This window comes from Rhinolophus ferrumequinum, chromosome 7 (genome assembly GCF_004115265.2).
Source record: "Rhinolophus ferrumequinum isolate MPI-CBG mRhiFer1 chromosome 7, mRhiFer1_v1.p, whole genome shotgun sequence".
Classification (NCBI taxonomy): Eukaryota; Metazoa; Chordata; class Mammalia; order Chiroptera; family Rhinolophidae; genus Rhinolophus; species Rhinolophus ferrumequinum.
The window spans coordinates 46,883,211-46,909,051 of record NC_046290.1 but is presented as its reverse complement, the minus strand read 5'-3'; the positions used below and the strand labels follow the sequence as shown (position 1 = coordinate 46,909,051).

Genomic DNA, 25,841 nt, shown 5'->3' with positions numbered 1-25,841 from the left:
AATGGTAATATTAAAGGGAGGGAGGAGAAGAAAACAACAACCCTGGCTCTTAATTGTGAACATCCTGCTAGGCATTTCAACAAGATTTACTCTATTTTTACTCTAACTTCTTTAAAAAATGTAATTCAAAACAGCTTTCTCGAAATAAACAATTTATAGTGTAATGAGTAAGAGCATGGGCTCCAGGGCCAGTCTTCCCCAGTTCCATCTCTGGCTCTGCTATTTACTAGCTGTGTGACCTTGGACAAGTCACTGAACCTCTCTGTACCTCAGTTTCCCCTCTCAAATGGAGATAATAACAGAACCATCTCACTAGTTTGTTGTATTAAGTGAGTCTCTCCATGTAAAGCCTTAGTACAGTGCTTGAAATTTGTAAGTGTCATATAATTATTAGTGGCGTTGGTGGTGATAGAGCGATTCAAAAACCAATTACAATCAGAGCACAAAGAGCACAGTGAAATGCCTGGTGAGGTTAGGTTGAACAAACCAATGAAAATTCTAATCTAGGTGACAGCCAAACATATTTGGAAATTTTATTTACATACAAATTTTTCCATTAGGCTTACTGTTCCAGAAAGTCACATTTCCACTGAGCTGAGTTGGTCCTATGCACCCAATACTAGATCAGACAAAAGAGCAAATCAATCTTTAAAGAGTGGCCTGAAAAGAGCTAACCGTAGGGCCTATCAATAAACTCTTCAGCATAGAATTAATCAAATTATGGTTAAATGCACATTTAACCATTTGGGATAACCACTCACCCCAAAATTCAGCAGCAACGTGTGAAAGCAGGGAAGGATGGCACTCCGCTGTCCTTAATTCCAGCACATGGACTATCATCCTCACCACCAACATACCCTGGGCCTGCACTCCCAGCCCAGCACCCACTGTCCAGACCATGCAGTGAAAGCACCAGCAGGGTCTAGCGAAGACTACATCAGGGGCTTATTTTGTACTACTTTCAATTACATGAGCCATCAAGGCTCTGGAGTGGTTCAAACAATTTTATCTGGCCCTGACAACCCTCTTAAGGATATATATCCAATTTTCATTCCACTTCCCTATCACCTCCAAATCTCTGTCTTTCTTTTTTCTTCTCCAGGAACTGCTTGTCATGCTCAAGTAAACAAACATAAATAGCATTTTTTGACTAGTTGCAAAACTCTAGTGCTTAACAGCACACACTGCATTTCTGATCTAATCCCTACTTACGTACACCAGGATGTTACTGGGAGATTTAGGACAAAGTTGATTCTCCTCTCTTCTGTCAATGCCCTGAGTGTCCTTGGCCTACACTGGACACACAATATCTGAAGCATAAGTACTTTTTCTCAGCATTTCCCTTGGCTATATCTAATTCCTTACATGTGGAAAGACTAGTTTTGTATATAATCACTGTTTATTTCCTTAGTACATTTTCTATCTCCTGCAAGTGTGCTGCCAAATGTTTAAAAGCTTTCTCCTTTGAAGCAGAAGGCAATAGAAAAAGATGGGAGATATACAAAAAGTAAGAGAGAAATACTTCTTTTAAACAAAAGCTGAATGTGTTTTAACTCAAACTTAGTTTTTGAATTATACCAAAGCCAGTGTGCAAAACCACACTGACAAAAACATTTAAGGCACTGGAAATATCAAGTTAATGAATCAAAACAGCAGAGCAAAATGTACCTAGAAAAAGCATTCTGCAATGTGGTCTCCATCATACTAAAGTTGCAAAATAATATATTAAAGCAGTTACATTTTATAAATTCTTCCTGACCCTTTACTTTATTTAATCCTAATGAATGATTCCATTGTATCTTTTGTATTTAAAGAATGTTTGAGGGAAAAATGGTAGATAAACACTGTGCTCACCTCCCCCCTCTATGACATCAAAACTGAACTACAGAAGAACCATCATTGAGAATCACCTGAAGTCTAACTGAACAGAAGTCCTATAACTAAGAATATACAGAAGAAGCCACGTCAAATCTAGTAAGAGGGGCACAGATGTAGAACAGGAAGGCTATATTGGTTGTGGAGATCCCCCCTGAGGAGTGAAGGGTCCCAGCCCCAAACAGGCTCCCGAACCCACGGTTCCAGTGTGGGGAAAAGAAGTCTCCAAAACTTCTCGCTGTGAAAACCAGTGGAGATTGTGGCTGAGTGAGACACAGGGTGGCTGGAGTCCCAGGCATTCCTCTTAAAGGGCCTGAGCTCCAGCTCTGGGGCAACAGCTCAAAGGTTCCAAGGATATACAGGAAGAACTGAATTTGTCTGGCTTCAGAGTGAGGGCTGGAGGGTCAGCTTCCTCTCAGACAGAAGTACTGGCAGAAACCATTGTTCCTTTGTTGAGCCCTCTCTCCACCAAGCCTGCACCCAAAGGAGGGCACCATGTCTGAGTCTCCATCAACCTGGTTAATACTGTTAGGCCCACCCTGCTGACTCCCTGAGACCCTGCCCCACTCAATTTGTGGGCCCACCCTAGCCACTTCCAGTGGCTTTTCCATACAAATGACCTGTCTTGGCTCATGCTGCAGATTTTTATAAAATCTCTCAGAGGCTCACAAACCGCAAACAAGCAGCACTGGCCTCAGCAAGCCCATACCTCTTGTTAAGCTGCCCCAGACCCAGCACTAGAAGTATCTGGCCTCAGTTCCCAACTTAGCCTCTCCCAGACACCTCCAAGCCCAGTGCAATTGGCAACCATCTGCATATCACTTTGTAGGTCACACTAAGTGGCACTAAGCAGGGCATAGACAGTGACTGACCTTAGTCTGCACCAGAGCCCCCGCCCCAAGAGGCCCCAGAACCAAAACACCCAGTAGCCAGCTTCAGACCACACGAGAGCACTACCCAACTACCTCCACAGATGACACACCTAAAGGGAAAACTTGGAAGGCACTAGTATCCTATTAAAGTGAATCCTGCTCCATAGGGTCAGGCCCTGCACAACAGCTTCTCCACTGTAGTCATGGCCAGTCCTCACAATCAATCAGCTTGAGGGTCAATCCTTCCCACTGATGTGCCAACAGCAATTAAGGCTCAACTATAAAAGGAGGGCACATATAACCAATACAAGGGACATACATGAAGTACCCAGTTCGGGCGACCGGGCAGACTGCACCACTGGGCTCCAGGAAACCTACTATATAAGGCCGCTCTACCAAGGCCAGGAAACATAGTACCTCTACTTAATACATAGAAACAAACACAGGGAGGCAGCCAAAATGAGGAGATAAGAAACATGTCCCAAATGAAAGAACAGAACAAAACTCCAGAAAATGGAATAAACAAAATGGAGAAAAGCAAGCTACCAGACACAGAGTTCAAAACACTGGTTATAAGGATGCTCAACAATTTTAGTGAGAACTTCAACAAAGAGATAGGAAACATAAAAATGGAGATAGAAAACATAAAAAAAAGTCAAAAATGAAGAATATAATAACTGAAGTGAAGAATACATTGGAGGAAATCAACAGTAGATAAGATGAATCAGAGGATTGAATCAGCCATTTGGAAGATAAGGTAGTAGAAAACACCCAATCAGAACAGTAAAAAGAATAAAAAAAAATGAGAACAGTTTAAGGGGTCTCTGGGACAACATCAAGCATACCAACATTCATATCATAGGGGTACCAGAAGGAGAAGATGGAGAAGAATTGAAAACCTATTTGAAGAAATAATGATGAAAAACTCCCCTAACTTGGAGAAGGAAATAGACGTACAAGCCCAGGAAGTGCAGAGTCCCAAACAAGATGAACCCAAAGGGGTCCACACCAAGACACATCATAGTTAAAATGCCAAAGTTTAAAGACAAAGAGAGAAACTTAAAAGCAGGAAGAGAAAAGCAGTTTGTTACCTACAAGGGAGCTCTCATAAGACTGTCAACATGAAAAGCAAGAATCTACAACCAACATTACTCTACCCAGCAAAGCCATCATTTAGAATCAAAGGACAGATAAAAAGCTTCCCAGACAAAAAAAAAAAAGCTAAAGGAGTTCACCACCAAACCAGTATTACAAGATATATTAAAAGGACTTCTAGAAGAAGGAGAAGGAGAAGGAGAGATGGAGATGAAGAAGAAGAAGAGGAAGAGGAAGAGGAAGAAGAAGAAGAAAAAGAAGAAGGAGGAGGAGGAGAAGAATAGTAGTAGTAGGAGGAGGAGACAAAAAGAGATAAAAAATATGAATAAAATATGGCAGCAACTACATATCTATCAACAATTACTTTAAATGTAAATGGATTAAATGCTCCAATCAAAAGACAAAGTGTGGCTGAATGGATAAGAAAACAAGGCCCCGACATATGCTGCCTAGAAAAGACTCACTTCAGATCAAAAGACAGAGTCTGAAAGTAAAGGGATGAAAAAAGATATTTCATGAAAATGGAAATGAAAAAAAAAAAATTAGCAATACTTATACCAAACAAAATAGACTTTAAAACAAAGGCTATAACAAGAAACAAAGAAGGATCCAGCAATCGCACTTCTGGGTATTTATCCAAAGAAACCCAAAACACTAATTTGAAAAGACATGTGCATCCATATGTTCATTGCAGCATTATTTACAATAGCCAAGATTTGGAAGCAACCTAAGTGTCCATCAATACACGTATGGATAAAGAAGTGATACATATATACAGTGGAATATTACTCAGCCATAAGAAGAATGCAATCTTGACATCTGCAGCAACATGGATGGACCTAGAGAGTCTTATGCCAAATAAAACAAGTCAGACAGAAAAAGACAAATACCATATGATTTCACTTATATGTGGAATCTAGAAAACAAAATAAACTAACAAACAAACCAGGAATAGACTCATAGATACAGAGAACATTTTGATAGTTGCCAGATGGGGGGGGTGTGGAGGTGGGTGAAAAAGGGTAAGGGATTAATAAGTACATATTGGTAGTTACAAAACAGTCATGGGGATGTAAAGTATAGCATAGGGAATATAGTCAATAATACTGTAATAACTATGTTTGGTGTCAGGTGGGTGGTAGATTTATCGGGATGATCACTTCATAAGTTATATAAGTGTCTAATCATGTTGATACCTGAAACTGATATAATATTGCATATGAACTGTAATTGAAAAATAAAACATAATTTAAAAATATTTGAAATGATACTATAATTATTTCATTCTCTCATGTATGCTAACAAAAATAAGATTATAGCAGTGACTATAAAGAATTATCCACTACTAAGAATCAACATCTTTTAGATTAGTAATAAATCAACTTTCAGGCAGTATCAGAATTATTACTTTCTGATTCAGAGAAGCTGAATACCTTCAAAACTTTCCGTTGCTGAAAAATTATCCTACTGACAAACTAAGAATATATATCAACCATGGAAATAAATCTGTGCTCAGTTCTGAAGATCTCTATACTGCTGCTTGTTTTACGTTTCTGAAACATTTTGCTGTCGGTGATTTATTTCACATCCATGTGGCCAGCCATTTGTTTATTCTATTGCATGCCATCTGTTTTTGGTAGAGAGGTTTCAAGTTCTTCTCATTCCCTACCTCATAACCCACAGAAAACAATTTATAATAGACATAGATTTAAATCATTGGATTCATGTGGAGTTGGTAACTCGAGCTGCCTTTCATTTATATTTGGCAAATGCTTTAATGGGATTAGCAAATTGTGTTATTACGAGGTACTTATGGAGACACAACACCTTTTTTTACAATGACAAATGATGTTAACAGTTTCATTTTGGGTGTTTAATAGAGGTACAGGTTTCACTAATGTTACAAGAAATTGCCCTGATACACAATAAAGTTCTACCACAAACCCTGTCCATATCTTTTATTTTCGAGAGTCAACAAATATGTGTATGTAGATGTGGTAGGGTCTACAGTAAGTAATAAATATCAAGCTGCTTCACTTTTAAGGGAAAGTTATCATTTAACCCACAAACCTGAAAACCCTGTCTGGTTCTAACATCTTGCTGGCATCTTGTAAGCCCTCTAGCCTGGTCTAGCTTGTCTAGCTTTTCACAAGTGATAGTAGTCCCCAGACTTCCCCCAAAGAAAAGTTTATGCCACAAACTTCAGCTCATCAGCACCAATTTATTCCCATTCTAGGGCCCACTTTGATTCGCTCTATAGAAGAGCCAACCATTCAGAGACACAGCTTCTTGTTGAAACTACACAGATGATGCTTAAAGTGTTAATTACCATTTTTACAAGAATCCTCGCTGCTTTGGTGGAGAGGGGGTGTCTGATGACAGGACTCAGCGGCTGTCCACAGTTCATGGTTGACTCCCACTGGCGGAGAAACATCCGTCTTGAGGTCTACTTGATTTTCACTAGTCCTTACCAAATCAGAATTAGATATATTGAGGGGGTAAGTGGCATCCTGATGGATAACTGATGGAGTCGGTTTGTTGCACGTGTTAAATGACATTTGTACTAAAGCTTCATTGATGAAGAATGAATTCTCATAACATAAACTCTCAGATCGATTAAGTTCCATCACCTGTGTAAGGGAAAAAAAATACAATAATTTCTCCAGCCATTTACACAAGTTTCATAAAGCATTTATTCCTAATAGAATTTAGCAATCAAGATTTTAATAAGCGTGAAGTCAAGAAGACTATTACCCTTGACTCTGTCCTTTCATCCCCTTTTAATGAGCTAGTACCAAAAACTTCAATTGCTATGCATAGCATATCTTTAAAAAAGGCAAAAACAAAATAAACAAGCAGTAGTGCTCGCTGCCATTAAAGTGTTTCCACTTTAAGAGACAGCAGCATTTTATTTAGCTTTGGCTCAATAACAGAGGTTTGAAAACATATTCATGTATTTGCAATAAATGTGATTTAGTCAACTTGAAAGACAGATCAACATAGATCTTTCTTATAAGCTTATCAATTTTTATAACTTCATGCACTATCAATAAAAACCAGATACGTGTACAGAAAAGCAAACTCCTGGGACAAATAGAATTGTCAAGCACAGGTAGAGAGGGTGCAGATGGAACACAGACTCTTCTGAAAGGTTTCATTCTGCCCAGTCATTTATTAGTATACTCATGTTAACTATTAGTGAAAGGGATTTTGAATTTACTCTGTCAAATTTACAAAAAGAGAATAAGCTTAGAATAACAGAATAATATTATACTTGCTAAATTCAGTACCTATAATACATGTTAATAGATCATTGATCTGCTAAAAGGTACATCTATACAGAACTCTGAAGACTAGCCCACATGAAGAGGGTCCTCCAACTACAGGAAAGACAGCACTCTCATGGTGAGTGTTCCTCCAGGACAAACCTCATCTTACTGGGTCAAATCAATTCTGTGTTCTTTCCCTTGGCTCAGGACGGCTCAGACTACAATGAGCCCATGAACCAATAGGACCGAGGCCTTTCAAATTTCCATAGTTCAAATCAAGATGCATATGCATTGTCTCTGAAAGTTCCCAGCTTCTGCTATCTACATTCTGAGTAACTCCTGTGAGCTCTTACACAAGAAGCGACAGAGAGACCATGACTAAACCCATCTTCGAGAAGCTAGCGCCTCACACACTGCTTTGGCAAGCACCGAAGATCCGTACCTCTGTGCTTCCGGGAGAAAACGCTGCGGGAAGGCTACTCTGCCGGCTGTGTTTCCAGCGGCACAGCAGGCTCTGCTGTGCCCGCATCCTCTCCCTCTCCCTCTCCACCAGGCGCTGGCCCTCCCTCAGCCGCTCCAGGTTCTGCTGGTACTCCTGGAGCTGCTGGTCCAGCTCCCCACGGTTCCGGAGCAGCAGCTCCTCCTGTGACTGGCACTCCCTCTCACGCTCCTGCAGCCAGCTCTCCTTGGCTTCCTGGTCCTTCTGCTGCTGGTCACACCTGCGGTGCCAGCGCCGCTGGTCCTGCTGGAACTGGTGTTGGAGCTTGTGGATATTGACCAGCTCTTCATGCCGCTTCTCCAGGTGGCGGTACTTCTCCTGGTCCTGAAATGGGCAGCCTCGGAAAGAGGCGCCAGGGGACAGGCTCTCCTGCTGCTGGAGAACCAGCTTGTGGATCTCAATGTGGCTATTCTGAATGGTCAAGGCGGCCTGTCAGAGCAGAGAGGAAAGAAGTAAAGGCTTCCATATTGTTTGCACTTTGGGTTAGAACTACCTCTCAATACAAAAAGCGTGACCGAATTGGTCTCTCTTAATATTGTCTTTTTTCTAAGTTACCTCCAAAGACTGAACTTGGCACTTCAAATAGGCTTGTCTACATTTTCTACTGGTACGGCCTGGGAATTTATATTCTAAAGAAATAAAGCAGAAAAGCAATGCTCATCCTCCTCTTTTCGTAATGGGGTTTGTTGCTGGGTTTTGGATAATATTTAAGCAAATCTTCTGATAAGAATTCAGCACACAAATTCACAAGACTCTACATTCCTGTTCTATGTCTCACTCTCTTTCAGAATTTATGAGAATTTAAGAATCTATCTAAACCTGATAGTACGCTTTGAGTCTCAAACCAGAAATTACTTAAGCTACATTATATATATGAAGACATAAAAAGAAAAAGTCAACCACTTGCAGACTTTCAGCAAGTAATCTTTTTATAGTATAATTGCCCAAGAATAGCCGTTAATATTACATTTAGGATATATAAGTGGTAAAGCTCGTCTCATTACTGTTATTTCTTTGTATTATAGCAGGAAGGTCATGCATAAAACACTAAGCTGAAATTCATTGTTTAATAGATTGCTAATAGGAGGGTGGAATGACTAAGGAAACATAGATATTCTAAAGCCCAGAGGACATTACCAACCAGATTAAAAAAACATTTTGAGTTACAGTATCTGCCTCTGAAAAGTTTGGCAGCATCACAGGAAATAATTGCCAAGATTTGGAAGGATTCCACAAAACAAAAAATAATCTCTGTGAATGCCCTTGGAAGCTTTTAATTTTAAAAGTTCCCATTTAAAGCGCAAAGAAGCACAGAAGGGACAAATTGAAAATGGCCACATACTGGGTATGTGTGTGTGTGTTGACTCATTATGAGAAATTATTACTCTCCCAGGGATAAATTCACATTTTTCTTTCCTAAGAATTTTTAAAACTGTCGGTATAACACGTGCTGGGAAGATGGGGATTTGACCATTAGTTCTTTGTTAGATCAGCAGTTTCCTATACTTTTGAAGGGTAAAGAACTGAGGCGTATTTTAAATTGATAGTTGTCTTGGAATAAGACTCAAAAATGTATTCACTGGGGCCATTTTAAAGTCATATTTTTAAAAATAAAAAAAAATTAATTTCAAATTAATACAAATATTTGATTAATGTCTTTTAGATATTATTATAAAGAGAACAATGATCACTGAGAATAGTACTAATTACTTTGATCTTTAACTATGAAATAATAAGCCATTCAGGACTCAGGACCTGGCTAGAGCAAATTGCCGATCATACCTCACTTAATTCTAACAAATCTTAAGGGCATCAAAATAGCAAGACAAACAAAAATCCAATATTTTATATGTCAGAACTACCATAGACAATGATCCTTCTCATGTAAGGGTTACAATTAGACTAAACGCTACCACGAAGTATTCTTGATCTACTTAACGTTTGGGATGAGACCATTCTCTTCTGTAGCACAGAGGTAGCATTTGAAAATTGGATAGTATTCATTTTCACACTTAAAGTTTGATATTTAGGACAGAGAACAGCACTTACTTTTGAAGTTTAGTGAACTTCCCAGTTCACTCTCTCTTAACTTTTCTTTGCTGGAATAACTCTGTGTCCTTTCCTTTCTGCCTTGCCTATACCTCATCTCTAATTCTGGTCTCCTAAATAGGGATCAAATTTCATTTTCATCTGGTTCAAAAAATGCTTATGTAAAAACTTCAATCATGCATACGAGATTCAACTTCAAAAGAGATGACTGTGCCATGAACAGAAATCTCTCAGAGCCCACATCCTTAGATCACCTCAAAAGCTTTAGTTAAGAGAATCTACTACAGAATTTGATATTTCCCATGTTGCTTCAACCTAATGAGTTGCAAAAATTAGGTCATTTAGGTCACCTGGCTTCTCTGAACCTTGAATCCACACAGGGCTGCATTCAGGTTGAAAAGAAGAGATATAACCTTGTGAGTGTTTTCATCAGGCAATACATGCTGGGATACTCAGTGTTTTCATCTCCCAAAAGTTAATGAACTATGCTCAAATTATATCACTTAGCTAATACTTAAAAGAAAAAATATTTACTTTATATAATAAATTCAGTCTCTAAGATTATCTACCCCAGACCAGTATTATCTAATGTAAGATACAAAAGGAATTCCCACTAAATCTTGAATAAGACAAGGATGCTTATACCAGCACTATTATTTAATACATTTTCAGAATTTCTAGCCAAAGCAGTAAGCCAAGAAAAAAAAATCGATATAATTATTGAAGAATAGTCATACCAGTATTTTCAAATATTTACTTTCTACCTGGAATCTCCAAAGAATCAACAGAAAAGCTATTAAAAAATAGTATTTAGGGGCGGCCAGTTGGCTCAGTTGGTTAGAGCGCAGTGCTCAAAACACTGAGGTCACTGGTTTGAGTCCCACATGAGCCTAGGAGCTGCACCCTCCACAATTAGAGTGAACACAGCGGCTTGACTTGGAGCTGAGCTGCCTGTGGGTGGACAGTTGACTCAGTTGGTTAGAGAGCAGTGCTCATAACACGGAGGTTGCTCGTTCGATTCCCACATGGGCCAGGGAGCTGTGCCCTCCACAACCAGATTGAAAAAAATGACGATTTGACTTGGAGCTCATGGGTCCTGGATAAACACACTGTTCCCTAATATTCCCCTCAAAATTAAAATAATAATAATATTCAATTAATTGCCAGTTACAAAATAAACATATAAAAATCAATACCTTTATTATAAGCAACCACCATAGGAGAAATTAATTTTAAAAATTCCATTCAGTAGAATATAAAATAAGAGATGACTAACAACATCTTCTCAGATAAGAGGACTACTCATTCCAAAAGTGCCAATTCTCCCAACTTAATTCGTAAATATAATGAGATTTTAATTTAACAGTCTTGGTAGAAAGGTAAGAAACTTGGCGATAATTCAAAAACTCTTATGAAAGAACATACAGATAAGCATAGAAACATAGTAAGAGGAAACTAGTACTGTCATATATCCAGATGTAATCCAAAACTTTAATAATCAAGATAATGAGTGGGACCAGAGCAAGAATAGGCAGATGATCGATAGAACATAAGAGAAAGAAGTCTTGATGCAAAGTATAAATAAGGAAACGTCAAATGTAGCAGGACTTTCCATTTTTTTCTGGTGAAAACTTAAAGTCAGACTTAATTTTATTTTATTTTAATATTCAGCAGGTATGAGATATGAAGTATAACTGGCTAATAAAACAGTAGAAAAGAAAGTTTAATCTCAAGAGTAATTCAAAAAACACAAACTAAGATAATCAGATATCTTGACCAATTTCTAAATTGAGAAGTAGAATGGGATGTTGATTATTTTAGCAATGTCTACTAAAAACCTAAAAAAATAATACTGATAATTGATTCTAAGGAAACTCTCAGATATGTTCAAAGAGATTAGTGTACAAGGATGTCACTAGAGTTTTATTAATACAAACGTATAAACTATGAGGAATTGGATAAATTCCACAGATTGGAATATTATATAACCATTAAAAATTGTGCTACAGGATAATCACTGATGACATGGAAAGATACATGTTGCAAGACTATATATAAAATGATTCTAAAAAAACAAGAGAAATATATACCAACATGCCAATTATAATTCTCTCTATAGAATCACAAGTCATTTTATTTTATTTATGTGCATCCTAAAATGTTTCTACAATATAACCATTGCTTTGATATAATTTAAAATATTTCTTAATCTACAAATTAAGCAAGTAGATGTATTCAGTCTTTCTTATGTATGGCCTAAGGGACCAAAAACCTATAATCTCAAATCAAGCATGATGTTTATGCTTGTCTTTCCTTGATAGACAGCAAGCCGTTTGACAGCAGGCTTTGTGGTCATTTTGCCTTTGTGGGTTCAGCCCTCTGTGTAGTATCCAGCACAGAGAGCACACTCAGTGAATGCTGGGTGGATGAACAAACAAAAGAATGAAGGAGCATATGAATTATTTAACTGCTCTAAAGGCCTACGGCTAACATGTGGAAGGGAAAAAAGTTTAGGCGTGAATTTAAGTTTTCACCAGAAAATGTGAAGTCATGCTACACTCACCTAAGAGTTTCATTGTAAACTTCAAGCCAGATCATATTCGTCAATATTTTTTAAAGATATGAACTGTTTTATGGTTTCAGAGAAGAATGGTATAAAATGTAGTAGTGGTGTTGCCTTGTGATTACAAAACCAGGTGAAGTGCAACGTATCTAGCAGAGTTACAACTGGGGGCTGGCATTCTTTTAAGATCATTCACTACCTCGCAGATGTTCTAATTTTTAAAGTCTGGGAATCATCAAATAAAGTGAAATGCATTAAGAGAAACATTCACAAGGTCAAAAATTAGAGGAGCGCAGTTACCTGAAGGCTATATAAGAGACGGGTTAAGTTCTGTATCGCTTGTATAATCTGAAAAATAAGATCCTAAGTGTTAAATTCTTGAAAAACCATTCATTACCTACAAATAGAGGACGGTGGTATATTTCAGGTACTCAAAGCTCACCTCTGACTGTGAAGAACCTGGAAAACTTCTATATTCCACCTAAAATACATAAATAAAAACATAAGAAAATGAATAATCACTCTACTTTGGGAAAGCTGCACTGTAGTGTTCCCAAATGTATGACCTTGGGTAAATCACTTCACTCTCTCTAAACTTTTCTACAGTGACTGTCTCTTCTCAGAAATCAAAGCCTACAGAATTAAACAACAACTTGATGAAAGCCTTCTCTGCAAACTCGGTATTTGAGATGCATGGCAGCTTTTCACCCAACCATCCCTTAAAACAACAAGGGATGATGGTAAGTAAGTGCTGCACACTCTCAGTAAGTGACAATATTTACTTTGCACAAGCCACGCTGCAAATCGAGCTCTCTGTGCCAAGGTTGAAGTTGTCTCCCAGGCAAGGCTGGGCCCTTGCGTCGTGGAGGCCAGATTTGGAAACTAGAGAACACCATGCTTCCTCTCACAATGTTTGAGATTCACAAAGCCAAAGTAGCCAGTGGTGGGAAGAAGAAACCAGACCCAGAGGTGGCCCAAAGAGGAGCGCTTAGCTGACCGGCTCCAGATCCTACCTCTGAGTTCACTGGACCCTCCGTGACTGACTTAGTAGAAGCCATATCAGCAGAGGACATGAATGAGGCAACAAGGGACCATCGGCTCCTGAGGGAATGGGGTCTCACTCCTCATCTCTCTACCTACACATTAACGGCACACGTGGATAGTGAAGACTTCCAGTTTCCAGAGTTGAATTGAACATTTGTCTATTTATTTATCATCTGTCTTCTCTCACTAGGATGTAAGCCAATGAATAGCAGGATTTCTTCTCTGCGTTTAAGTCTATATCTGCCAACCTCAGAACAATGCCTGGCATGGAATGGAAACTCACTCCATTCCATAAATAAATACCAGGCACCCACGATATACTCCATACCTTATGCTATGGGACATCACCAGATTTCCTGTCCTCCAAGAGGCTACTGTCTCCCATTGCTCTTGCCTGAGCAGCTTTAAGTTGAAACCACAAGGAACAGTCAGTTGTTAGTGCTCATGTAACTTTGGATGTGTCAAATTCAATTCGTTTTAGCTGATGATGCCTCGATGAGCTAGCCAGGTCTCTTTCCCCATACTGTCCATTAAAGAAAGATTTTATTACTAACCAGTACCTCTAATAGGAGAAGGACAAAGGATGGAAAAGGAAATGAAGTTTGGAGTCATTAAATCTGTGCCCAACCCTCTGGAAGATAATGGGAGCTAAGCACCTCCATTCTGTAGTGAGTTTTGGAATTCTCTCTGCATTTCTGGTTTTGTCGTTGCTCCACACGCCATGGTTTTTGTTATAAGAAGATAGCATGATATATAAATTTTGTAGTCTATAAAAATTAGAAGCATAGAAATGAGTTGCGTTGTGCTACATGTGGTTACTTATTTTCAAGAACCACCAGGTTTGAGACTAGACAGGAATTTTTAATGTCATCGGTTTAATGGAGTCGTTCCGCCACCTTGTGGTAAATGTGGATAGCTGCAGCTAGTGATTTACATGGGATATTTTGCCATTTGGGTGAAAATTTTAATTTTTTAAAATTCTTTCAGAAATACTTTAAAAAAAAACACACACACCTTACTTTATTAAGGAATATAATTACAAAATATCAATTATACACTTTTTTAAAGCTTGATTTCAAGTGATCTTGCCCTATGTCTGTTCATTTAGTTTCTCAAAATGCTTTATTAATGGCAAACTCTTCCAGACAGGTTCATCCAAAGAGGAATCTGGACACTTAAGTCTCACTTACCTGTGACTGAATCATGGGAGGGAAAGATTTGAGAAGTGGGAGCTACCACAGCTTTCCATTCAAGAGAAAACGATTACTAACCAATTCCCTTCTCCTCCCTTCCTCTAATAATATTATATAAAAGCAGTTGGAAGCTACAGACTTAAGCAAAGTCTGCACTGAAAAGGACGGAAAGTGGGAACATTTTAAAAAGAAGTAAGTTAGAAAGCTTACAGTCAGAATAAGTGGAGTAAAATATGCATTCCTATTTTTATTTTGGCCTATGAAGGTTAAAACACTAAATCACAGCCATCTTTTTCTATGGATTTAAAAAAAAATGGACTTTGTTTCTCAGTCATTTCTATATTTATACAAAAACATATACTATGTAAAATGTTACATATATAGAGATCTGACGTATGTCATTTTTCCACATTAACACATGCTTGTGTTTGGCAATGTACCTAATTTGATTTTAGATAAAGCCAAATTCTTGAGCCCAGATGATCCTGGGGAAGCCCACTAGCTACTTGCCAGAATCATATTCTTATTCCCTCTCTGTTTCTGACATCTCAGTTTCATTTGAAGTTCATAGGAAGTTTCATGCATTTAATTTTTAAAAGTGTTATAACCTACATGTATAGTGTGTCAAAAAAGAGGCCCCAAGCAAAAAAAAAAAAAAAAGGGGGGGGGAAGAAGCAAGCAATATTCCAAAGTCAAAATTATTTGTGCCACTTTAGTGCCACCTGGTTGCATAAAGGCCCCGGTCCCCAGGACCACCCCTTGGCCAAGAGTTGCTGAACGTAGTGGGTGAAAAGCTAGAGGCTTCAGTGCAGAAAGTGAGAAGTGAGACCAGAAGAGAGCGCAGACACACAAATAAACATTCGAGTTTTAAATCTTTTTAATATCTTTTCAATTGTTTCTTTGTTTACACCTACATGATGATATAGGAAGAGCAAGAACATTTTAAGAAGAAATAAGTTAGGAAGTTTAAATATGAATATTGAAATTGAGAACAATTCAGGAAATACACTTTTCTACCCCTCGTGACCATGGACAGACCAGGGCCTGAGGTGATTTTATTACACAATGTAACTGGTGCCATTTACTAACAAATCAGTTCACAATACCTTCTCCCCTGCATCAGAGGCCGCCAAGTCGGCTCCCACACCCTGGGTCCCGGGGTCCACATCCCAACAGCCTCTTCCTCCTGTCCCTTCTGTGGCTAGTGCTGGAAGCACGCCATTGAGACAGAAACAAAAAGGACATCATCAAACATCAGCCAGAGAACTGGGTTCTTTTGTTCACAGCTGACACATATTTCCAAATAACAAACATCACAAAATCCCATGTATTGAATACTCTTAGATGAGGTGCTACAATAACGGAGTCCCTGCCCTCAGGGAGCTTACATACTAATAGATACCAAACTGACAAATGACACCAATTACCACCCCTCTTTTCATTTTTCTTCTTTTTTTGCAGAGAGGTATTCATGTGATGGTGGTGGTACTGAGAGGGTAGATTCTACACCTCACTTTCACTTAACAGGAAAAAGCCACCTGGGAGGGTGAAGTTGAAAACAGGCATTATAGGACAAAAGCAAGGGCCGGTAGGCCCAGATCCAAGGAGACAGGTCTACGAAAGGCTCCCTGGTGACCAGTACAAGAGCAGCAGACCATAAACACAGCTGAGAAGGAAGGAGTCGTCCAACAACAGGAGTGGGACATCTTTCTGAGCAGGGTGAGCCTGGCTAAAACTTTATGACTTCGCAGTCATACAAACTGAGAACCTCCCCCTATCGCTAACTAACTGATTCTTAAAAACAATTTCCTAGTGTGTGTTTTTTCTTCACAATTCTTGCTTCTGCTCTAAATTCACAAATACTATAAACACTGTATATCTAACCTATGAAAACACAGAGATATTTCTAGTCCAGTAATATTTTTAAATACCACACACAGTTTTCACTCCATCCATTAAATCTCTGTTGGCAGGATTTTATTTCTTTACCCATATAAGTTAAAACTTACACTATGCTCACCTTATAGTGTTTAAAACTAGACCTTCCAAAGCCCTTTCACACAAAGAATTTCATTGGAATCTTGTCTAATCAGGATCCTGATGAAATAGATACTCACTTTGTGACACTGTTTATAATTTATTCCCAGTGCCATCTTGAAACTTTATTTCTGATAAAGGAAATACTTCTTTTTATTTCAATGAGAGTCCCATAGGACTCCAAAGGACTTTCTATTACAAAGAAGTTTTTGTTTAAGCAGAAACTGCTTCAAGTTATATCAGCTAAAAATTAACTTCAGTTTGCCCAAGCCAGTCAATGCTTGTTCACGTATAGTGAAGGGACATTCTATAGAGACTTCTCTGTCACTAAAAAATTGGTTCCACTGTGGGGAACTATTCTTAACTCTTAGATGCCAAAAGCATTACCAAAACAAGAAGCCATTCTCTCTCTCTTTCCCCTGGTAGAAAGGAGAACCATCAAATGGGAAAAGAAGCTGATGGTGAGTCAGATGAAAGCAGAAGAATGGAATATAGATCAAGTCCCTCTGTTCCTGTATTCAATTTCAGAGTGGATGAGAGGGCCTTCAGAATTTTAGAGGGAGACTATACTCATCTAACTGATTAGGTAGTATAGAGAGGACTAAACATAGAGGGCCTTGCTTGGTCTGTAACCTCAGACTGATACGGGCCTGATTTCGAAGACCCCAGTCTTCAAAGTCAAACCCAGAATGGACCCATTCAGGGATAGACCCTCATTTAGGAATAGTATTTTGCCCTCGTCGACTTCATAAAGAGAATCAAGCTCTTATAATAGCACCATATTCCAGTCCAGCCCATAACGGAATAAGTCTTTGGGGTACAGGACCCCGCCCACATGCCCCTGCCCCTCCTCTCCATGAATCCTGATATGAGGCCACTGTAAGGAGTCTCTCGGGGGATCTGGCAGATGTCATGGGTCTCTGAGAACTCTCCCAAGTCATGGGAGGCGTGGCCACCGACAGGGAGAATCCTCACTGTCTGGTCTGCGGGGAGGGAAGGTGTGGCTGTGTGCTCTGAGCAGCTGCAACAGTGGAATGGAGGCCTTCCCAGCTGTCCGCAGGGTGAGGCTGAGAGCAGCAGGTCCCTACATGTATTTTTAGATAGAACTTCCTCAGTGGCATAATGAGGTTCGTCTTTAAAAAGGAAACCACCCAGGGCAGTACAACTCCCCTGATGAATCTGGGCTGTGTGGAAATGAAAAACATATGTGCACATTCTGAAAATAGAAACCCAGGATTAGATAAAGCACAACTTGAGAGGGGAAAATAATTATTGGTTCTAGTAAAAAAAAAAAAAAAGTATATAATTTAAAAAAACTGTACTGCCTCCATATATCTTAATTAACCAAGGGATGCTTTTAAAGAATTCCATAAAAATTTAATCCTCCAAACTCTAGCTACTAAAGACATTTTCTCTTGTGCATATAAGATCTGGTGGGAGTAATGTTTTTATCGCCTGAACATAATGAAAAATACATTCTTTTAAAAAATTTCTTCTCCATGCTCTTATCTCAGGAACCTTTAAGGAATTAAATAGTTAGCTTAAAAATACATATAATAACATAATTAGGTTCAGAGAAATTACCTAAATCAATTCTCTACATTCTATTTTTCTGTATTTAAAAAATAATGAAATAGTCTTTTAATGAATGAATTCTGACCTGAATTAAAACGTATGGTGACACTGATCAATAATCTTTTGGCACTTCTGCCTTTAACCACACCACCAAACCTTGTGTGTGCATGTGTGTCTGCATGCGTATGTGTGTATGTGTGTGTGTGTGTGATTGTGTGTGCATGTGTGTTTGCACGTGTATGCATGTGAATGCGTGTATGTGTGTGTGTCTGTGATTCTACTTTTCTAAGTTACATTGTCTTCATCGATGCATAAATTAAGTTAAATGACTTGTTCTCTAATGAACTGCAGGGACCTTTTTCCAAAAAGACCTGAAAGAGTTTAAAAGTTCTTTCAAAACTGCATTCAATAAGTTATCTCAACAATGAGGCAGGGTAGGTTTGGGGGAAGGTCCAAAGCTCGCCTGGGTAACACAGTAGTAAAACTCACCAACTGTCTTTTAAGTCCCTGTCCTTGGAACAGCAGTGTCATTATGACACGTAAAAGACGCTTAGCGTGTTTATTCTCAGGTTTTCTTTGTTTTTTCAAATTTATTAAGGTGACATTGGCTAGTAAAATTACATAGGTGTCAAGTGTTCAGATATTCTCTAATTTGAAAAATCACATGAAGTCCCCTCCACATAGGAACAGGGTCATTGCCTTCATTTTATGTAACCACCGTATGTTGCAGGAATTATGTTCAGGCTCATTGGAAAGGCCTCCACTTTCACTTACACGCAGTAGGCGATCCTGGCACGTCATGAGAACTGAGCATATCTGTCAGGGCAGCTTCTCCGCATCCTCCCTCGGATGATGGACATGCCTCACCCATCTGGGAGGACTTCACGGCAACTTGTAGGCTCTCAGCTAAGAAGCAGGAAAACCAAAGTAAATTAAAAATGACTATGTATATATTTTTTAAATCAAGACCAGGAGTTGGCAAACTATATTTGGTCTGCGTCTATTTTTATGTGGCCCAGGAGCTAAAATTGGTTTTTACATTTTTAAAGAATTGTTAAAATATACACACATGTGTGCACGCACATATACACACACAAACACACACACACACACACACACACACACACAGAAGAATGTGTCCCAGAAAATGTATGTGGCCTGCAAAGTCTAAAATATTTACTATCTGGCCTTTTACAGAAAAAGCTTGCCAACCTGCAATCAACACCAATACTTTAAGCATCATTTTATAATAGAGAATTCAATTTAAAAAAACAAACTTGTTGTATAAAAATATCTCAAGTGCAACTTTCAGTAAATTAGCATGCTAAAAATTCAATTAATTTAAATAGATCAGGCACTAGGATTTTAAGACTTTCTACTCTGACATATAAGCTGTTCTTAAAAGAGTATTTCCCCTAAACATGCCTTAAAAAATAGAAATTCCCACTCCTCATCCTAGACCTGCTGGATCAGATTCTCCAGGGGAGAAAATGGGATTTGCACATTAAACAAGCACGAAAGGCTACTCTTAGGATCTAGTACGATTGAGAAACATCACATCAAGAAAGTGCAGTTTTTTATTTACAATAAAAGGTTTTCAACTAGCATGTGGAATAGTATTCTGAGGACCCCACAAATATTCCTAAAACACTCTGATGATTTGATCCAGCAAATTGAGCACTTACTCTGTTCTAGGTGCTAACGGCCATCCGATAACTATGTAGTTAAGGAGAGTTTACAGACTGAAGGAGGAAAGAGACACAAACATCTATACACTACAGGGTGGCACGGGTTTGGTGCTAAGTTCTCTCATCCAGGTAGTAGAGTATTCCAAAATGCTCCTGTGGCTCAAAGGAGCAGGAAGGGTACATTAGTTCTTAAAGGAGAGGGACACTGAGCAGAGCCCTGAGGAATGAATGGAATTCAAGAGGCAGAGACAGAAGAGAAGAAAGGAGGGAAGAAAAGCAGTGTGGCAGAGCAAAGACCCAGGGAGACGATTCAAGGAGCATGAGTAAACTGTCCTTTTTCCCAAAGATAATTCCCACACCTTGATACGAATTCCTGCTAAATCTCTCAGTCTGCGGGGGACTGGTGTGGATTATCCAGTCCATGGCGCAGGCAGAACCTCAATGGCCCTGGGTTCTCTTGAGCAGCTGGGTCCACTTGCTGCTCCCCACACCTCCATCCCACCGTGGGCCAACGGTATTAAAGCAGATCGACTTAGAACGGGGGATTCGTGACAGTTTCAGTCCGGGAAGAAGTGAAAGCCACTGGGTAAAACTGAGAGTAGGCTACTCTTCCAATAAAGACATCATCAAAAATAACGAGAGGGTCATCAGTGCTTTTCAACCCATTGGAAAGTCCTTTTGGCTTTATTTCTAAAATTTCTCTTGCATCATCTGTCCACTTCTTTCTACTTCCACTGTCAATAGTCTGGTCTAGACCAAGGCCCCAACATCTCTCATCTCAGCTGTAAGTGCTTCCTAAGAGTCTCCAGGAAAACTAGGCTCCTTCTGCTCTGTTCTCCATTCAACAGCCAGCGTCCTTTTCAAGACAAAAATAAGATCATGTCACAGCCATGATTAAAAGCTTTCAATAATGTTCCAACAATTTTGGAGGATTTTTTTGTTTGTTTGTCTTGTTTTTTGTTTTCAAACCATGGCCTACAAAGACGTGGTCCCTGCCCACTCACAGCAGTCTCCCCTGACTCCTGCCAGCCTGGCCTTCCTTCTTTCCTTGAACATGTCCAGTTTATTCCAGATGCAGGGACTTTGCATTCCCTTTCCCTCTGCCCAGGAATGGTCCTTCCCCAGATCTCCAGAGAGATGGCTTGTTGTATCTTTCAATTCTCACTTCAAAAAATAATCCCAGAGAGGTCTTCCCTGACCTATCTAAAGCAACACCTCCCCTCATTCGAACCTCATTATCTTAGATTCCTGTGACTTTCTGAAATGTTCTTACTTCCCTATATATTTTCTGTCTTACTCCACTGGAAGCTTTTATGAAAGCATCACTGTTTCCTTAGCACCAACCACAGTACACACAGTAGATGCTCAATAAATATTTGATGAATGAATTAATAAATCCATCAGCAGATACCACTTTAGACAATATCTATGCCCTCTGAAGACCTGTTTCCTCAACGATGAAATTAAGATGATAAGATTCCATGACTTCTAAATTCTCTTCCAGCTAATGTTCTGAGATGCTAAGCCAGAGTTTGGCAAACGTTTTCTGCAAAGAATCAGATAGTAAATATCTTAGGCTTTTTGGGTCATACCGTCTCCACTGCAACTATTCATCTTTGCCACTGTAGCAAGAAAGCAGCCGTAGATGATATGTAAACAAGCAAGTGTGCCTGTGTTCCAATAAAGCCGTATTTACAAAAACAGGCAGTGGGACGCATTTAGTCTGTGGTCTGATATTTACCAACCCGTATTCTGAACAACAGCATTCCCTGCCACTCTCTCAGGTGGTGGCTATTTTATCTCCCAATCCCTTTGTCCCTATTGTCTGTCCAGACTTTTAGCCCCATTTCCCCCTTAAATCTTTTTCCCTTAAAGTTCATGCCATCAGATTATATCACCCACTACCCCTTGTTGTCATTCATCTACAGTCTCCTACGATTTACAATTTAAATCCCTGGTGCAATTCACCCCTGCCTGCCTATGCTATTCCTGTCAAAATTCTCAGTAATTCCAATTCTATGAACAGAACTTCCAGTACGCTGGCCTCTCACCTCCTTGCCCTTCTCACCTCTGTGTTCTTGTCTCCATCCTACCCCAGCCACCAACTCCCACAGTTCTACCCTAGACTTTCTTATTCTACACACAGCAGTCAGAGGCTTCCTTTTCAAACACAAATCAAATGGCTCCTCTACTCAAAACTCTATAACGCTTCCCATCTCACTTAGAGTGACATCCAAAGTCCTTACCTCTGTCCAGGTAACGTGAGTCCTACTTAACTCTGACGCATCACCGGCCACTCCTCTCCCCTCACTTCACTCTACCTGCACTGTCCTCCTTGTTGTTCTTCAAACAAATCTGCCATTCACCTGCCTCAGGGCCTTTGCACCTGCTGTTCCCTAGGTCTGGGACAGTCTTTTTCCAGATGTCTATTTGGCTTTCTCAATTCCTTTGTGTCTGATTACATATCACTGTATCAAAGGGGTCTTCACTGGCCACCCTATCTAAAATAGAACCTCTTCAACTCCATCGCTCTCTATCCCCCATATCCTACTTATTTTTCTTCATAGCACTTGACATAGTCTGATGTGTTTATTTTATATTTTGCTGTTTCTGGAATACAAATTACAGGAGAGTCAGGACCTTGGTCTTACTCTGCTGTATTCTCTGTGCTAAGACCACAGTGCATGGCTCCTACTAGGTACTCAATAAACATTTTCTCAATTTGTCAAACCAAATCCTTTCTGAAGCAACTGACCTTCTTTCAGTGCTGCTGCCAGTAATGAGGCTGCCTGGGGAGGCTCTCCTGGGTCAGGTTTAATGAGGAGGTGGGGCTCTAGATGGACATCCTCAAAGCCACTCAGTTCTCCAAGTTCAGCATAGATATGCAACTTCTCTTCCAAATATGTACAGATTTGTTGGTCTTGATTATTGAGTATTTCTGTGAAATAGAATTTACCATAAAAGGTTATCTCATGAATATAACAACTAAAATGAACATCCAAGTTACAAGACAAAGATGTTGCTGATTAGCAAGCAGTATGCTCTAACACGTAAAACACAAGTTGTTGGGTGGGATAGATCCAAGTTCAAATCCTAACCATTCCATCTAGTGACTGCGGCTTCCAGCAAACCAATCAATTCTCCGAGCTTCCATTGTCTTTTCTACAAATAAGGTACTCAATACACGTCCACTTTCTTTCCCAGTCCCCTAATTCCAGAAAAACTGCAAAACTCTTCTATGTTCAGGCTGTTTTCTATTACAACTAAACATTAAGCTCAGGAATGAAACTGAGGCGGTTCATCCGTGATGAGGGTAAACAATGCCAAGGCCTGAAACTGCTCGGGCTTTAGCCAGCCTTGGTCAAAATCAAACACACTGGTTTATGTTTTTATTTCTAAACATCCAATTCCTTTGACCATCTTTGCATGCATTGTTTTCCTCTGATTTCAATATGTCACAGGATTCTTAGAGCTTAAAAGGACCTTAGCCAGCATGTAATCCAGGAGTGCTCGGTTCTCTCTGCCTCAGAATCACCTGGGGAGAGTTTAAAACACTGTTGTCTATTCCCCAGCTCCCACATATTCCGAGTGAACTGGTTGAGGGTGGGGCCCAGGCGTCAGAATTTTTAAAGGCCTTCCCCACGTGGTCCTAACGTCCAGCCAAGACGAGAATCACCGAGCTAACCCAATTTCCTTACTTCACAGTCTTGGAAACTGAGGACAGGAGCTATTGTGTTCTTTGTTTGCAGTTGCGCAATTATGACCTGACAGTGCTGGAACCTCAAATTAAACCACCGGACAGCAGTTCCAATGCCAATCTGTGCCACACTGTCCATGGTTTGTTTCATATATGTCATGTGCAGAATTTAAAAAATATACTTGTAGTTGCCAAGGAGGAAGACGGGAGCGAGCCATCTCATCTGAGCACTTCTAGTTCCAGTACTTCTTATTTTTTGAGAGTGGTTAGGGTGGGCCTTAGGTCACAGAATTAGATTAACCATTCAGTCATAACTTCCCCTTCCTGACACCTGGCTTTCTCAACATCCACAGACAACACAACCAGGGAATCAGAGGCGCCTGCTCTGTACCTTGACATTGCTGAATTTTGGCCACTCTTGCCTCAGCTTTCCGCCTCTCTTCATCAGATTCACTTGTCCTTCCCCCTTCTTCTTCTGGGCAACTTTAAAAGACAACAGGCAAGAGAAACAACTGAAACCAAATCCAAGTATTTTTAGGTTCATTAGAAAGGCATGAGAACTTGGCAATAGAATTACTCAAAGAAAAATTCAGCATAAAGAAAATTCATCATGCCCCCTGGCCAAGCAATTTGGTTTTCTTGAGTATAGAAAGGACCTTGCATAATATAACACAGCTCTCAAAGTCAGCAGTACAGGCTGACTCAACTATTCCAACAAACACACACACACAAACATACTCTCATGTATACATATACTCACACACACACATAATAACATTAGATACAACTAAAATAATAACTGTTGCTTTCCACTACATTTGGGCAGCTCTATTCTTAATGTGATAGAGTAGAGGAGTTGTAGGGGGTGTGAGTAGGGTGCCAGGTTGGGTGGGGGGCAGTAAAAATGAAGGAATTTTACAACATCATTCAAGAGCTAATGAATCAAATTACCATGAAGAATGATCACCCCCACTCTCCCACTCCTATGTGTAAAAAGTTTCCTTGCACAATAATGAGGAGTAAATTGACTTAGAGCATTTAAATCCACTAATCTAACAACGTTTATTGAATGATTCCTCAGAAGTCAGCACAGAGAGAAACATAACACGTGGTCCCTGCCCTCAAGGAGCTTCCAATCTAGTAAACAAACATATATATATATAAAAAGATAATAGCTACAAGGTAATGTATGACAAGCACCAAATAAATGCGTTAGAGAGCAGGTATTAAAGAATTTCACGTAAAAAAGAAACCACTGGAACTGGAGAGGTCTTCACGAAGGAGGGCAGCCATGAACTGCACCAAGGATGGGCAGTTCGCACGGGCAGAGGGAGATGGGGCATTACATGCAGAGAGGAGCAGAGAACAAAGCTGTGGATGAGGGGCTATCACAGGCAGATACAGGGGAGCAGAGCACTCTGGCTGAGGCAAAGTTTTCATGCAAAGGAGACACAGTTAGAATATTTTCCCCAATTGAACAAGTCCATTTCCTAGATTATGGCCGGAAGGAAACCTTACCTCTCGACTGCCTGTTGGATCCGTCTCATCCAGTTATTTCGTTCCTCCTTGGAATTGGTATGAATTTCGTACATTTCAGGACCAGCAGATGAAGCACTGATCAGAAACATGCCTCTCTCCTCATTAGCAACTTCTCTAGCAATGAGCTTCTGAAGGGAAATAACGGATGGCTTCTGATCCTACAGAAGATGGGAGAACATGCAGATGAAACAGCAAGCTATCTAACGTACGGGTCTCATAAAACACATTAGCTAAGGAAAGCAACAATATTAGGCAGTTCTTAATAGCACTTCAACCATTCCCTAAGAGCTGCGGAAGTTGGTAAGTTCTCCAATGGAAAGGGTATGGTGGAGAGAGGATGGGAAAAAATGAAAAAGGAGAACGTTTGCCCTTAAGAATTGGTGGTGGAAAAGGGCAACTTTTAAAAAGAGAAAACAATCAGAGCATTAATTAAAAAACCCAAAACGCCATAATCAGGGAGGAGGGATTTTTCTAGAAAGGCATGGGACAGGAAATAGTATATCAAATATTACAAAGAGATTGAGAGGGATGGAAAACCTAAAGAGTCCATTGGATTTGGCGGTTAACAGCAACACTGTTTCAATAAGATGACGGGTACAGAGCCCCCAAGCGCCAAGAAGTGGACTATAAAAATGAAAGGCAAGAATGAGGAGGCAAGACTTTAGATTCTCCAGGCATAACCAGTGTCTTCTGCTATTGTAGGGATACAGCAATGTAACTTTGATAGTTCTACCTGCACATTTCTCTTCTTCCCATCAACCAGGTGAGCCCTTGGTGGGCAGGGATGGGTTTAACTCATCTTCATATGCCTACCACAGTGCTTTGCATAAAGCAGGTAATACATGT

General features: G+C 39.7%; 1 protein-coding gene across 6 annotated transcripts in view; it reads right to left on the bottom strand.

The window, feature by feature from the left end:
• Positions 1 to 25,841, bottom strand: part of ARHGEF28 (Rho guanine nucleotide exchange factor 28) — a 284,986-nt gene that overhangs the window by 25,696 nt on the left and 233,449 nt on the right. For all 6 annotated transcript variants that reach the window (XM_033110869.1, XM_033110870.1, XM_033110871.1 and 3 more), the window contains 9 exons: positions 24,975 to 25,153; positions 23,848 to 23,939; positions 22,515 to 22,697; positions 18,846 to 18,977; positions 15,566 to 15,666; positions 12,665 to 12,703; positions 12,523 to 12,570; positions 7,554 to 8,039; positions 6,172 to 6,472 (listed from right to left, as the gene is read on the bottom strand). In XM_033110869.1, the coding sequence (XP_032966760.1) occupies positions 6,172 to 6,472; positions 7,554 to 8,039; positions 12,523 to 12,570; positions 12,665 to 12,703; positions 15,566 to 15,666; positions 18,846 to 18,977; positions 22,515 to 22,697; positions 23,848 to 23,939; positions 24,975 to 25,153 (1,561 nt within the window). The remainder of the gene's footprint in view (positions 1 to 6,171; positions 6,473 to 7,553; positions 8,040 to 12,522; positions 12,571 to 12,664; positions 12,704 to 15,565; positions 15,667 to 18,845; positions 18,978 to 22,514; positions 22,698 to 23,847; positions 23,940 to 24,974; positions 25,154 to 25,841) is intronic.